This window comes from Bombus affinis, chromosome 5 (assembly GCF_024516045.1).
Source record: "Bombus affinis isolate iyBomAffi1 chromosome 5, iyBomAffi1.2, whole genome shotgun sequence".
Lineage (NCBI taxonomy): Eukaryota > Metazoa > Arthropoda > Insecta > Hymenoptera > Apidae > Bombus > Bombus affinis.
In genome coordinates, this window is record NC_066348.1 from 17,810,732 (window position 1) to 17,824,452 (window position 13,721).

General features: G+C 38.2%; 2 protein-coding genes across 2 annotated transcripts in view; one reads left to right on the top strand and one right to left on the bottom strand.

Moving 5' to 3' along the window:
- Positions 1 to 13,721, bottom strand: part of LOC126916262 (bromodomain-containing protein 2-like) — a 53,650-nt gene that overhangs the window by 36,177 nt on the left and 3,752 nt on the right. The window lies entirely within an intron of this gene.
- Positions 1,140 to 13,721, top strand: part of LOC126916261 (neurogenic locus Notch protein) — a 178,747-nt gene continuing 166,165 nt past the window's right edge. The window contains exon 1 of the mRNA XM_050721841.1: positions 1,140 to 1,532. Within this exon, the coding sequence (XP_050577798.1) occupies positions 1,418 to 1,532 (115 nt within the window). The 5' untranslated portion in view covers positions 1,140 to 1,417. The remainder of the gene's footprint in view (positions 1,533 to 13,721) is intronic.

Sequence of the window (13,721 nt, forward strand, 5' to 3'; positions counted from 1 at the left end):
CGTATTTACAGTTTCGTGCGTGTATCTTGCGCGCCTTCGGAAACACAAAGGGGAAAGCAATTCGTAAGTCTGGGTCCGTTGAATGGACTTAAGGGGAGGGCACCGAATTATAATTATAATTCCGCATTTGTATTCGTTAAGGCAGCAGCCGCGTTTGGCGCGACGACTGCTACGCTGCCGATGAATTTCGCGTTACACGCAATCAACCGCTGGAAGGTTAATTAATGATCAGACATGCTTGGCCAGTACTTGACGGGGCTTCATACACATCGGAGCGGTGCGGCGCGGCGCGGTGCGGTGTCTTGGTACTTTATAACTGACCACGTTCGTTGCGTTCCGTTTGCCGCCTGAATTCTAGAGAAGCATCACGCGCCACGCTGCTAGATTTCAATCCGGTCGAGAATCAGGAATTCGATTCACATTTGCGACTCGAATTCGTGAAACTGACAATGAGTAAAGCACGTCCAATGGTAATTTGAAAAAAAAGAAACACATAAAATAACAAGAAAGCAGCTTAATGGTTAGCTCGTTATTACACGTGCGGATGCTTTAATTAACAACCTTGATAACGAAACAATTAAATCGCCGTCGTTAGACTGTTCGTTCACACGCAGAGTAGTGCAGCGAAAAGATGGAATTAATTACGAGTACTATACCATACCTATCATCTGGCGTAACGAAGACAATTGATTAAGAATACCTATATTATATTAACGATAAAAGATACGATTCACTAGCTCGAGATATTATAAGAGATGGAAATAATTGATTGAAATCTTGTTTAATTAGATAATACTTTTACGTTTGTAAAAATGTATAACCATATTATTTCAAAGCATCTGTAACAATAATGTATGAAATAAAACCATTATTATATATCAAATGAAATTTAATTTTGAATGTTGTCCGTATATCGATCATAATATCGAGTGACATTGTGATATTAGTAAAAATTATTTCACATCCTATTTTTGATCGTAGCATAAAAAAATTGAATCGAATAGCGAATAAGTTATCGTGTAGCTAAAGTGTAATAAATGCGCGCTACGGCCTCATTCCGTTCGAGCTGCGTCTTTATTGGTTCACATAGTCAGCCATCCTATGGTGGCGGAGTGATACAGCTGTAGAAGGCAGGTGCGCGCGCATTGAGGAACTACTTTCAGCGCGTTAAGCGAACAATAGGGATCCCAGAAGTGTTTCGGACGCGGTCGTGTTCGTATATGGTTGCCGCATGCTTTTTTCTCGTATTGCCTCGCGTGAACGTGTACACATTTTTGTTGGACGTATCGGAGGTGACATAGATTTCGGACGATGTGCGTGGTCAAGTGACGGTACGCGGATTTTATACTAAAGTGCACCGAAGTGTTGGTTCTTTCTAGTGTGTGCGCCCGGGTCCCGATGAGTGTGTGTCTACTCGATGTGTGTGGATAAAATTCACGGCATCATGTTGCCACAACGAAAATTGGATTACGCATCGATGGCGTGTTTTCTTTTGCCTCTGCTCATCCTTGTTTTCTTTCCTGCGGTGTCCGGTAAGTGTAATATCACATTTTATTCGAGGATATTACGCGCACTTCGGTCAGGAGTCGGTTTGAAGTCATTGTTCCCCACATGTCGCTGCTAGGCAACAGGTCACGAAACAACGCTGAGCGCCGGCGCGTTAGACGCTTGCTCTTAACTGACATTCGGCATATTTTTCAAACGTTTCCTCCGTGAAACGCGTTATAAAACGTTTGATCAACGAGGTCAAACCGTTGAAAGATTAACGAACGATTTCGTTCGTATAATTAGTATTCCGAAGCGATGTCGGACATTGCCGTGCTTGCTTTCAATTACTACCTGTCTCAAAAATATTGACCGTGTCAGTGGTTGTAGTACTCTCCCTTCTCTCTTGCTGCTCAACTCCTCTTTATTTCTCCAAACGAATATTTGTCAATAACTTCTTCCTTTTCATTTTCTTTTTGTCTTTTATATGCGCATGCAATGTACTAACATTAAAAAAAAAAAAAAAAAAAAAAAAAAACATACTAATACTATTATTTTTACCTATGAGATTAAAATTCTCATTCTATGTACATGTGAAAATTGAATTACTTTCTTATTTATTACTATCTAAAAAGAAACTTATTTCAGTACTTTATATATTATTCACGTATGTATATATGTATGTTAGCCTGCTCGAATACACGTGGTTAGTGGTTATGTTACTGTCACAGTGGTGCTCAATTTCCATATCATCGATAAGAGTGTACTTTAAAGTTGCTAGTCCCTGAGGGACAGGTGCCCAACCCCGCTTTCCAGGAAACGAGTCTTCCTTCCCTTGTGTGCGCGTAAACATCCGATGTATCGCGTTCCCGTTTCTTTTCGTTCTTTTCTCGCAAACGACAATTTTCATTTTCCCTTATATACGACAATTTTTGGCCCAAAAACTTCTGCTCGTTATCGTCACATTTTTATATCGCTAATTCGATCGAAAAAGTTGATATTTTTATAAACCCAAGTACCAAAGCAATAGAACGTAAGCAGAAATCTTGTATACGTGTATGTGCATTTTGTATATTTTTTCACCTACAAATTTCCTATATGTATGTACAGTGGTATGAAAAAAAGTTGTCGCAACTTTTCATTATGTTACAACAAATAAAGGAATAAAAAACATGTAGGTATATAGAGGGCCTTATCACGTACAATTTTATTAACTATCAAGTATATTAAATATATCTCAGCACAGAAAGGACTCTATTCCTTAAAGACTCGATTAAATAAATATTGCGGCAGTTGTTCGTAGTTAACAAAGCGAAAAACGGTATTGGCAAATGACTCGACGCCATATTGAAAACGATGCCATATTGGCGGGTAGCTCGTTGTCAATTTTATTTGATTTTTCATACAGGCTGATCTTCTACGATACAGTGGAAGTAAAAAGTAATATACAGCAACGAATAATAAAAGTACTTAGTACATATATATTTATATATATACATATTTCCTTATTTATCGTAACACGACGAGAATTTGCGAAAATTTGTTCACATCACTGTATATAAATATAGAAACATACGTATATTCTGTAAGTTAGGCACCAACAAATGAGAAAGTAAATCATATTTCGCAAAGTATGTATGTACATTTTCGTTGGATCTAACGTAATATAGATACATATTACGATACAAATAACAATACTAATAAATGTAAATAATACTATTAGTTTAACATTAGCGTTAAATGTAATCATGCATATTTATTATTTGAATAATTGAATAATACAATTGAGCAAGAAGAGTACAAGTTATATATGTTGATTATACATATGATAATACGTTGATAAGAAACTTGTAGTTTATGTGGCTAAAAAGGATGATATCGGATTTTGCAATGTAAGATTTTATCGAGTTTCAAGTTAATATAATTCGCATAAAAACGCAATAAAATGAATAATAATATGTGTATCTAGAATAAAATGTAAACAATGCAGAGTAATTTAAGATCTTTCGAACGTTCCTGATCGTGAATTTTCATTTTCACTTTTCTGTACCGCGTAAATCTGTGTAGGCGATGACGTAAGACTGTCTTAGGCCTTAGTACAGTACATACTTAGGCGGGAAGAACGTGCGGTCGGTACAGGGCAATCGACCAAAGAAAGTTGGTAAAACCGAATAGTAGCGACACGCAGACAAATGCAAACTCCGATCATTCGACACTGTTGCATAACAAATTCCATTTTATACCTTTCTTAACCTTTATACACAAAGGTGAATTCTTCGATATCATTTTGCATTAAAATACGTTATCTTGATCGAATACATATTTCACATTTCTTTTTCGCTGTTAATCTTACAATTAGCTATTATGCTAGTAATATTGTCGGTGATAATCGATATCGATTAATGCGAATCGATTTTTCAAAATTTTAACCTTGACGCGATTTTTATTCGAGACGTTGCATCTATTGGGTAAAAAAGAAAAAAAAAAAAAGAAAAGAAAGAAGAAAAAAAAAGAAAAAAAAAGAGAATAATAAAGGATTTGATATCACGGGATTACGTTCTGGAACGTTCTCCGATCAAGACAAGTTGGCAGTCGCTTCCGAGAGCGTACCGAGGACCTCGCCTCGAGTCTGTTACTTGGCGTTGAGATATTCTGAATGCGGCATGGCGGCAGTTCTGCAGACTATCCCCGCCGTTCTTATGTTCTCAGGCTTTCTCTTCTCTCTCTCCTTAGGAAACGATTCGCCCCGGACTTGACGTGCTTTCACACAAAACCACGCGCGCGTCGTCCCTGCGCCAATTCACTTTCGCGAGCCTAACTCGCAATTGATAGGTTAACATTTTGCTCCTTCTTAAAAATTCGATTCAAACGAACGAATAGTTTGTAATATGGAATGTTTCGGAATCAAGTAAAATGGAGATTGTGTTAACGTTATATTTATATTCGGTGTGTAGAAAATTAGCATGTCCCAATTGTTCTGTCACGTTCTGTACCGATAATGTATAATATTATACATCGTACATTATACGATAATATAAATTCCCATAAATAAGAGCTTGTTCGGTGAAACAAATGATAATTTGAAAATGTTCATCGGTAGGGGTTTGAACGATCGCATTAACGAAATAATTGTCAAAAATATTATCATATTAGGTAAATTAATAAATCACTCTAGTAAATAGCTTTCTTGACTTTGTTTGTCAAGTCTGGATTTGTTAAGGTAAAAATTGCTATCATATGCTTTCATTGCCTATTATATCTTCTTTTCTGATTGTTGTCGTTTGAATCGTCTCTATCATTTAAATTATATTTATAAATTATATTTATAAATTATACTAACGTATACATACATATACATGTATTTTACCTATCTTAGATGCTTATATACCGTACCAACGCGAAATTTATTATTTCGAAATATAATTGATATCTCTTTATTCACTTAAGCATGTTGTATAGGTATTTTCTATCTCGCATTAAAATTGTTAATGCTACGCAATAATATAAAATATCACGTAGCGTTCTTGTTGTTTCGCTCGTTGTCGGAATACAAAATACGGAATACAGAATTCTGATCAAAGAAGACAATTCTAATTATGTACTTGTAGCGTACTATACATATAACGTGGCTGCAAGTCGTAAGATCGAAATTTTCTTTAAAATTTTCGACAGTCGTTGCGATTAAGATTTTCGATGTCGGTATTCTGCCTTTCTATATCATATATACAATAGTTACTAGAGATAGCCGAAATCAGACACGGCTTAGAATGCGACGTGCGATCGACCTGTAACCGGTTCCTCGTTCCCTTTCATCGATTCAGGGGCCACACGTGCACATATGCACACATGCAACTTGAGAAACGCGTATACGATGATGCTAAAGTCCGCCGAGCGTCTTTTCTACCGTTCACTCAGTTAGGACTTAGGACTTGGGGACATTCATCGAGAAACGTCGAAATTTGACGATCCTGTGGTAAAAATCAGACTGATTTCGTTCTTGCAAAAATCGCACGTTAATTTACCCCTGGCAAGGACGTCGTCGTTCGGTTTGATCCACGATAATTCATGCACGTGCGATTGTCGTTAACGATTTCACTGTTGATGAAACCGGATTGCTGCCCAATCAGGTTTTCCACGAGCTACTAAAGACCGCACGAATCACGCGTGTTTTTCGAATGGCTGGATATCGGATACCGATACTTTTTCCTCCTGTTCTCCGATCGTTCCGTTTTCTCCTTTAAGTCGAGGCAGGACATTGAAGAAAGACGATAGATAGTCGGTATCTCGCGGCATCTGTTAACTAAAAGGGCAAGATCTCTGCCTGTACGTCGCTTACACCGACCTAGCCTATACGCCACGCGGACATTTGCATTCGTCTTAACCTCCGTATCGTCCCTTTTCTCCTTGTTGTTGACGCATAGCGTAAAACCGCATAATTAAGGTCTTTGGCTACCGTACGTCTATCCGTTCTTTCCGTTCTTTCCGTCCTTTCCGTTTCTCTCTGTCAGTTACGTGGACGTTCGGAGATCCGTGCTGTTGCTCGGTATCGTGCAAGAATCGAGGATTGTGCCGTCAGTCAATGGCAGGACAGCCACGAGCCCTTATAAAGCACCAAAGGATCTATCCTGCGTGGCAGTATGTAGATTTCCAAGAAGCTCGACTCATAGGGAAAGGAATTTTTCGACGGATAGGAAGCATAGGAGGGATCTTTGTACACGGTTGATTAGAAATCTATGTTCGATAGCGTTCTAGTTGGATCGAACACGATACAAATTTCCACAGAATTGCCGATATTAAGAATTTGAATTTTCCGACTCTCCTCCCGACCAGTATAAATAAGCGGACGCGATCGCAAGCAAATGAGTTACAGTCAGTTGTCGATCAGTTATCAACGAATTATCAGCGATCGAATTAACGAGTCATTAGCGATCCTATTTTACGACTTATACACTGTCTTGGCGAATCGGTTAGTACGAGCGTCTTTGCCAACATCATCTGTATACTAATTTATCATTTTAAATATATTGGACGGTTTCAACAACGAGCAATCTCGTCCATTAAACCTTACCGACCAACCATCCTCTACGCATAAACCTCTACAATCGTATTATTTCATACGTATTATTACATCATATGGTGCAATAGAATTTCCAAAGGATTTGTCTTATTTCGATAATTTTCCAGAATACTTGTGCCTTATCCTTCATTCGGAGACACAATACCGACGACGATGCTATCAGTATTTTGCAATCTAACGACGAACGAAAAGTTATTCAACTACTTGCAACTTTCTCACAAGTATTAAACGCGTGCTGCCTCCGAAGAGAAATACGCTTTAATTCGCTATCGTTGCCGACGATCTTTCGCGGCCAGTGATAGACAAGCGAAACTGTTGCGACCTGGGGCGAGAAAAAAGGTGAGAGCGAAAAGTAGCGACTGTTTTCGCGGTGAGAAGACCACCGCGAAGCTGTTTTCTTACTTACGCAGTGACACGTGGAAATGGTTTCACGCAGGCCGATTCGAATTAGCCTAAAGCGATTATTTCCCGCGGCACGAGCACGGACAGTGATTCTTGTTATGTATTTCTCCGTCGCGTTGCATCGATACGCCGATTTTTCTCAAGACCGGCGACATCAGCATCGCGAATATACGCGAAAGGCTCGTTCTACGTTAGGTCAATGCGATCGTATCTATTAATCATTCGATTGCTTTTCTCTGTCTGCCTCTTTCCAGTCTTTCTCCACGGGCATAAGAGCGTCCTGTGTACTGTGTACACCGTGTGTACACTGTACACTGTACACAGTCACTCTTTCTCCTGATAAATGGCAATGAGCGCCACGGTAATGCGAATGCTTTACACGAGGCTAATCGCCGGCTGACTAATAACTTTTCTGCTGGTGAACGTTCATGGGAACCTGTTTATACAAACTTGCTGAATTTTCCTATTTTCAGAAACTCGCGTAAAAACTCTCAAGTAGGTGGCGTTTTTCGAGCATTGCAACACGTACTAGGAAAATTGTCTCTTTATTTCTTTGATATCTTGATGTTACTAGTTTATAAAATTTCATCGGCATCGATCTCTTAATATCCCATAAATCCCACAAATAAAGCAAAAATAATTTTATGACAGTTTGATAAATATCTGTGCAATAAACGAAACATTATAGTATCTAATGAAACGAAGAAATATTTTATTTATCAGTGAGCCGTTAAAAGGTTAAAGAAAATTGATCGAAAGATTATTCGATTATATGATACCGGTATTCGGTATTCCGAACTGAAATACAATTTTTTGTTTTAGAAAACGTAAAAAACGAACGAATTAAGTAGACGAAATTCGGAGTCGAAGATCACGAAATTTTGCGAAATTTTGCGAAAAATCAATCGTAACGTCATTTATACGATTCGCAATTGCGTATCGATAGTTTTCCATGCAATTCGACCAACGAATATACGTAAATTCCACGTTATCCGCAGTAAGAGATTCGTAGGTAAATGGTATTACAACGTTACAATTAACGTTGTGGTACGTTGGCTTGATTCATTTTTCACATCGTCAGCGAGCCTTGCCTTGTATCTGAAAGCAAGAACCTCCTCGTAGACACGCTTGTTGATTCGTATTACATGCTCGCAAGACGGAACAATCGAAAGCCACGATTGCAAAGCTAACGTTCCATTAAAACGAATCGACTTTATTCTTTCGGTACTGTATAATGTATAATGTATAATGTATAATGTAATTCCGAATTGCAAGGTGTTTTATGCGTTATTTCCTTGTTTCGAATCATCGTGACCAAGTTGTAGCAGTTGTAGTGTTGTTGTAGTGAAAATTTTTCGAAAATTACCATTTTCTCCAGGTTTACGTATAATTGTAACGCGAGCAAGAACCTCCCGTCTGCCGCTAGTTGCAAGTGAGAAACGGCGTTCTTATGGAATCCCAGCGCACACGGTACGAACCCGGCTGCAACTTGCTCGCGCGAGTGCATGTCGCGTCCCGTCGCTTAGTTGTATTCTTATTCTTTTCGCTTCTCGTATGCTTGTGCAGCCGATAAATATTCGTTTGCGCGTCGTGCGCACCACCGTCGAGATTGGTGGATGCCGCGCGACAAGTTATCAACCACCTTCGCTTCCACAAACTAACTGATCGCTTGTCACCTTTCCTGCAGTTTCACGTCGATTGGTTATGTTTTATTATTAGCGATTAATGGATCCGCGATAATCCGTTCTCTTTGGTTCCTTTCCATTTAATAGATCGTTATTGAATCGTAAAAAAATTCGCGGATAGATATTATAATTAACTCACAGGGGTGTGTCTTTTTTTTTTTTTTTTTTTTTTTTAAAGAAAAGCGATTCCTCTCGTTTCTTCCTCGTCCATAAAACCTATAAAAGTCATAAAAACCCCACGAAAACGTGACTTTCTTATTTAACATGCACGTTCATATATCTATACAGTTCCATTGTGTAATGGTCCTTGAAGCAACATCCAGCAGCAGCTGGTCGACGGTCTCCCACGCCCTGCTACCAAACGGCACGAGTCCTTGCAGGATTCTCAGGATTTACCATGCTCGTGTCGAAGTAATTTGTTCAATCTTTTTTTATCGCTGTGATTATGATAATAATCGTCGTTTTACAGTTGTGGTACTAACGTTTTGTTTTCGTTAACATGATTCCGAGCATTTTCTTCATCCTACGCAAATTCTGATTACGACGACGTATCACACAACGATAGAAAATTTCTCTTCAACGAAACAACTAAAAAATTTCACCTCGTTTTCGCAAAGTATTTATAATCCGTCGCGCGAGTGTTTTACGTTTCACGCGCGTTTCATCAGTCTATGCGTAATTTAACATGTATACGTATATTCGAACGCAAGCGAGTGAAACCATAGCTTCAAAGCGATGGAAGATAGATAGGTCGACAAGAGAATGTCAATAGAGAAAATTAAATAATTTTTACAGGGCATATAAATTTTAATGTGACGTTTATAGAGACTATTTTTAGAGAGGCTCGTTGGTCAACGTGTCACTCGTGCGTTTCTTTTACTTGAAATAATTAACAGATGGTCGTAATGGAATCGTTGATTTTCGATTAGTTTGGCGTCTTGTGTTTCGCTTTATTACTATCTTACTAAATCCTCCTTTCGTTCTTTGTTATCGTGCCGAAGACCGCGCAAGTGGATAACCTTTGAATTCACCTATCAACGATCATACACGTAATTACATCGATAGGAGCACGTTACGCCGTTTGATCGCAACACCGCTTGCTAACGCGTCGAACCGTGTAAAAGCATTCTTCGCTGTATACACACAGTACAAAGGATTTATAGCGGAGATGTTCGAAGCGTAAGATCGATAAATTAAAGATCGTGAACTTGTTATCAATCTTCGTGTATGGAAATTTCAATTGTAATTCAATTACAAAATACCATAATTTTTTTTTTACGTAGGCCACAATTATTTTGTATCAAGGAATACAGTATTGTTCAATAATGTTGTAGTTTATTACGTAGGTATAGTTAAAAAAATATTATTTTCATTTTTACAAGCGTATTTTTACTTCTGCGTATATATTTAGCAAATTTTCTTCGGAAACTTGCACCGGATTTTGGCAAATGTAAAATTGCAAGTAGCAAATAGGGAAATTAACATTGCCGTGCGAACTGGTTTTCGTGATATTCGTAGATTGGTCCAAGTTTCTCCGATTCTTGTAGGTTGACCTTTAAAAAGTCCATTCCCACTTTTACCAAATTTGTGTACTTGTCGATTAGAGCGGTTCTTTCCGATTGCCTGAAAGATCGTGGCTCGTCAATTAGCACAGTGTATATGCTCGTTTTCACTCCAAATCGGATTGGTTGACTTCTTAAAATGGCACGATCCTTGATGAATCTTTCCGTGTAGAATAGTTCGGTCCGCCATGTTGTGCCTAAAAATATGTAAAACTTGTTTATTTAGTTAATACAATTCAATTATTACAATTCAATTGTTGGAGATAACACAATTCAAATACGTTGCATTTGCTGCTACTTAATACTTAATACGGATTAAGATATTATTTCAACGATATCGATAATAACGTATAATGTATTCTTTTATCGTCACCCGAATAAGTTACTTTACAACTTCGATTTACTTGTCATCCATTCGCCGAACAAGATGTTTTCGTCTTTCATCCGTTAGATAAGAAAATTTAATTCATTGTATCGATATAACTATTTTACAAAATGGCATAACCTATAGACGTTAAAACATGGCAAAAGTTATCGTGACAACGATGAAATCATATTTATTTCGTTCATATCTTGACAATAGTGTGTATTTTCATACAGAATATTCATTTAATTAAAGTAAACACGAACGACTAAGCGCGTTTCTCTAGTACTTGTCTAGGTACTTGAAACGGGATCATGGATAGAATCAACGGGATTGTCGAACAAAGTTTGCACTTTGAGCAATCGTTATACGTTCGAGTTCGAGTTCGAGTTTTACCCCCCTTTCGGAACCCTGTTTGTCCGTTTCGAGCTTACCAGTACCTTTGTACTTTGTACCATTATCGATTGCCAGGTGCGTTTCTGATAGGTCTGCGAGCGTGACGGAACGCATAGGGAAAGGCTGGTGTTTTGTTTTCGCGGTGAATAGTACGCATGTCCCTAGTAAGAGGTTTGCAAACGTAAATTTATATGAAAATTTTAATATTTTTCTAAAAGTTTTACTTTCCGTCAATCGCAACGATTCGCTAAACTTTATTTTTATCTATATCGGCCACTACATGTTGCACTAAAGTTACTATGAAAATAAAGGTACTAGATATAGCATTAAACAAAATTAAAATTAAGGGCGTTACATTTTACGACATATTTTACATTGAAAACGAGATCCTCTCGTTAATCGGCGAAAAAGAAATAAAGGGATATGATTATCCGTCGCAATTCTTAAAAAGAAAGTCTCTGGATTCCTCCTGTACAGATTCTTCGAGTTCCCAAGAGAACTTTAAACAGTGCACTTTTTATCGTTAGATGCAGAATGCGGGATCTTCGTACGTCAGTATTTCAATTTCAGTGCATACCTATGCGCTTGTATCGCGTCCGTTCCAATGCCGCGTTTATTTCTCACAACGGGTGTTTTATCATCGATCCCTTGCATCCTGTTTCAGCGTAATACGAAAGCCGCTTTCTTCGCGCCAATATCGATCGTGGTGTTTTAAATTTTTTACCGCACGGTAAAAAATTACCGTGACTGAAAAAACGCAACTTGCCTTTCGAGAAGGAAACAGACTTCTTCGAGAATAAAACAAACAAATTACACGCAGCGAATCATCGCTTTATTCGCTTTGATACGTCATTTTAGGTACAAGTGAACCTACTATCACGGCAATAAGGAACACACAAAGGAAAAGAATATGTGATTTGTGATTTTTTGCTCGATTCGAAGTTATACGTCAATTCAGAACGGTAAAGAGAAATCGGTATACAATTTAGATGCTGTCAATCGTGCCGTTCGGTGACAAGGTGAAGTATTTTTCTCCATTTCTTGTTCTCGTTATTTTGATAATTTGTGCCCTTCTCGTTATTTCCAACCGTTCTGTTTGCCACGTATATGGCCATCGACGAATTATTGCGCTGACTGGCGCATTCCCGATGGGTACACCAGACGATGCTCTACAAAAACGAAGCTGAATACCATCGGCAGAGAATACCTCGGCGTCCTGGCAACGGCAGGTGCGAGGTACGAAGGTAGCGAACGACGTTTTCACCGTGACTCGTTCCTTCGGATAACGCGCATACTTTGATATTCGATATAAGAAGGTAGGGAGATAGGCATACGAGAATGAACTGCCGAGATTGCATTAAACTCTCGTAGGTGCGTCGAATAATGCTTAATGTATTGTCATCGTCGTCGTCGTCGTCGTCTTCGTTGTCGTTTAAAATCTTCAAAGATAAAACGCCATTTGAACAAAATTTTATCTATATTTTTGACTTATTTTTTCACATAAAATCACCCTCCCGCCCACGTAATAGAGTTATCGATTCAAATAACTGTTATTCTTAGAATCGAAGCTCGTAAGAACACGAGTAGTATATTTACGAGGCGTTGATAATCGGTATCATTGGTTCTTCATCAAGAAATAATATAAGCAAGACGATAAGTTTCTACGTGGCTTTGTACTGGATTTAAACGAATATGGAACGCGATACCCAATACAAACTTTTGAGGAGTTCACTCGCAGGAGACGACACCTCCGAAACGTTACATTTTATCAGATACTTCCTCACGGTACAAATCATTTTTAAAACTTGCAACGGAATAAATTTCTAGAGAGACCGTTATAACGTCTTAACGAAGATAATTCCATCTTCGCGTTAATAAATCCTCAACCTAGCTACAAATACGCAAAATATCCGAAAAATTGTAGATAATGTATAAATAAATAAATAAATAAATAAATGATAAAAAGTACTGTTCGGTTGGTTTTCTCGACACGTCGCGAGCTTTTCATAAAATACGACACACGGATTTGCTAGTCAAAATTAAAGAGCATCTTCCCCATCCCTCTTACCTCCTTTCGAAATTTAATAATCTAATAATCTAATACGCTCCGCTGGTCCACAAGGAAGCGTGGTAAGGCCAGTGCCTTACACTCTCTTTACCATCGATCTACCGACAAAGAACGATACGATATTTGTAACATATCTAGACTGACGATACAGCGATCTTAGCCTCCGACGTTAATCCAGACAAAGTGTCGAAGAAATTACGATCCAACCTCGACGAAATCGCGATCTAGTTGAAAACATGGAAAATGAAGAAGCTAATGCCGCCAAGCGAGTATATATTACGATAGTCGGTTTAAAAAGCACATCAAGAAAAAAAGACAATAACCGGACGAAAAATATCGAATTTTATGGAGGCTTATCGGCAAAAATCACACATTATTATTATTATACAAAATGGTTTTGAGACCAATCTGGATATATTGCTGCCCTATATGGGCAATGGTATATGATTACCGAAAGATGGTGCAGATGGTACAGTACTACGACGGGTTTTAAACGCCGTCAACAAAGAAACTAGAATATTGCCTGTTGCAGAAGAAATAGTACGTATTAGCAGACGCTATTATGAGAGGCTTCAAGCCCATACGAGCCTGATACGTATATCCTCCTATGAATGAAAAATATAGATTACGTAGATGTCACTTCTTAGATCTACCAACTAAGTTTAATTATAATAACAAATTA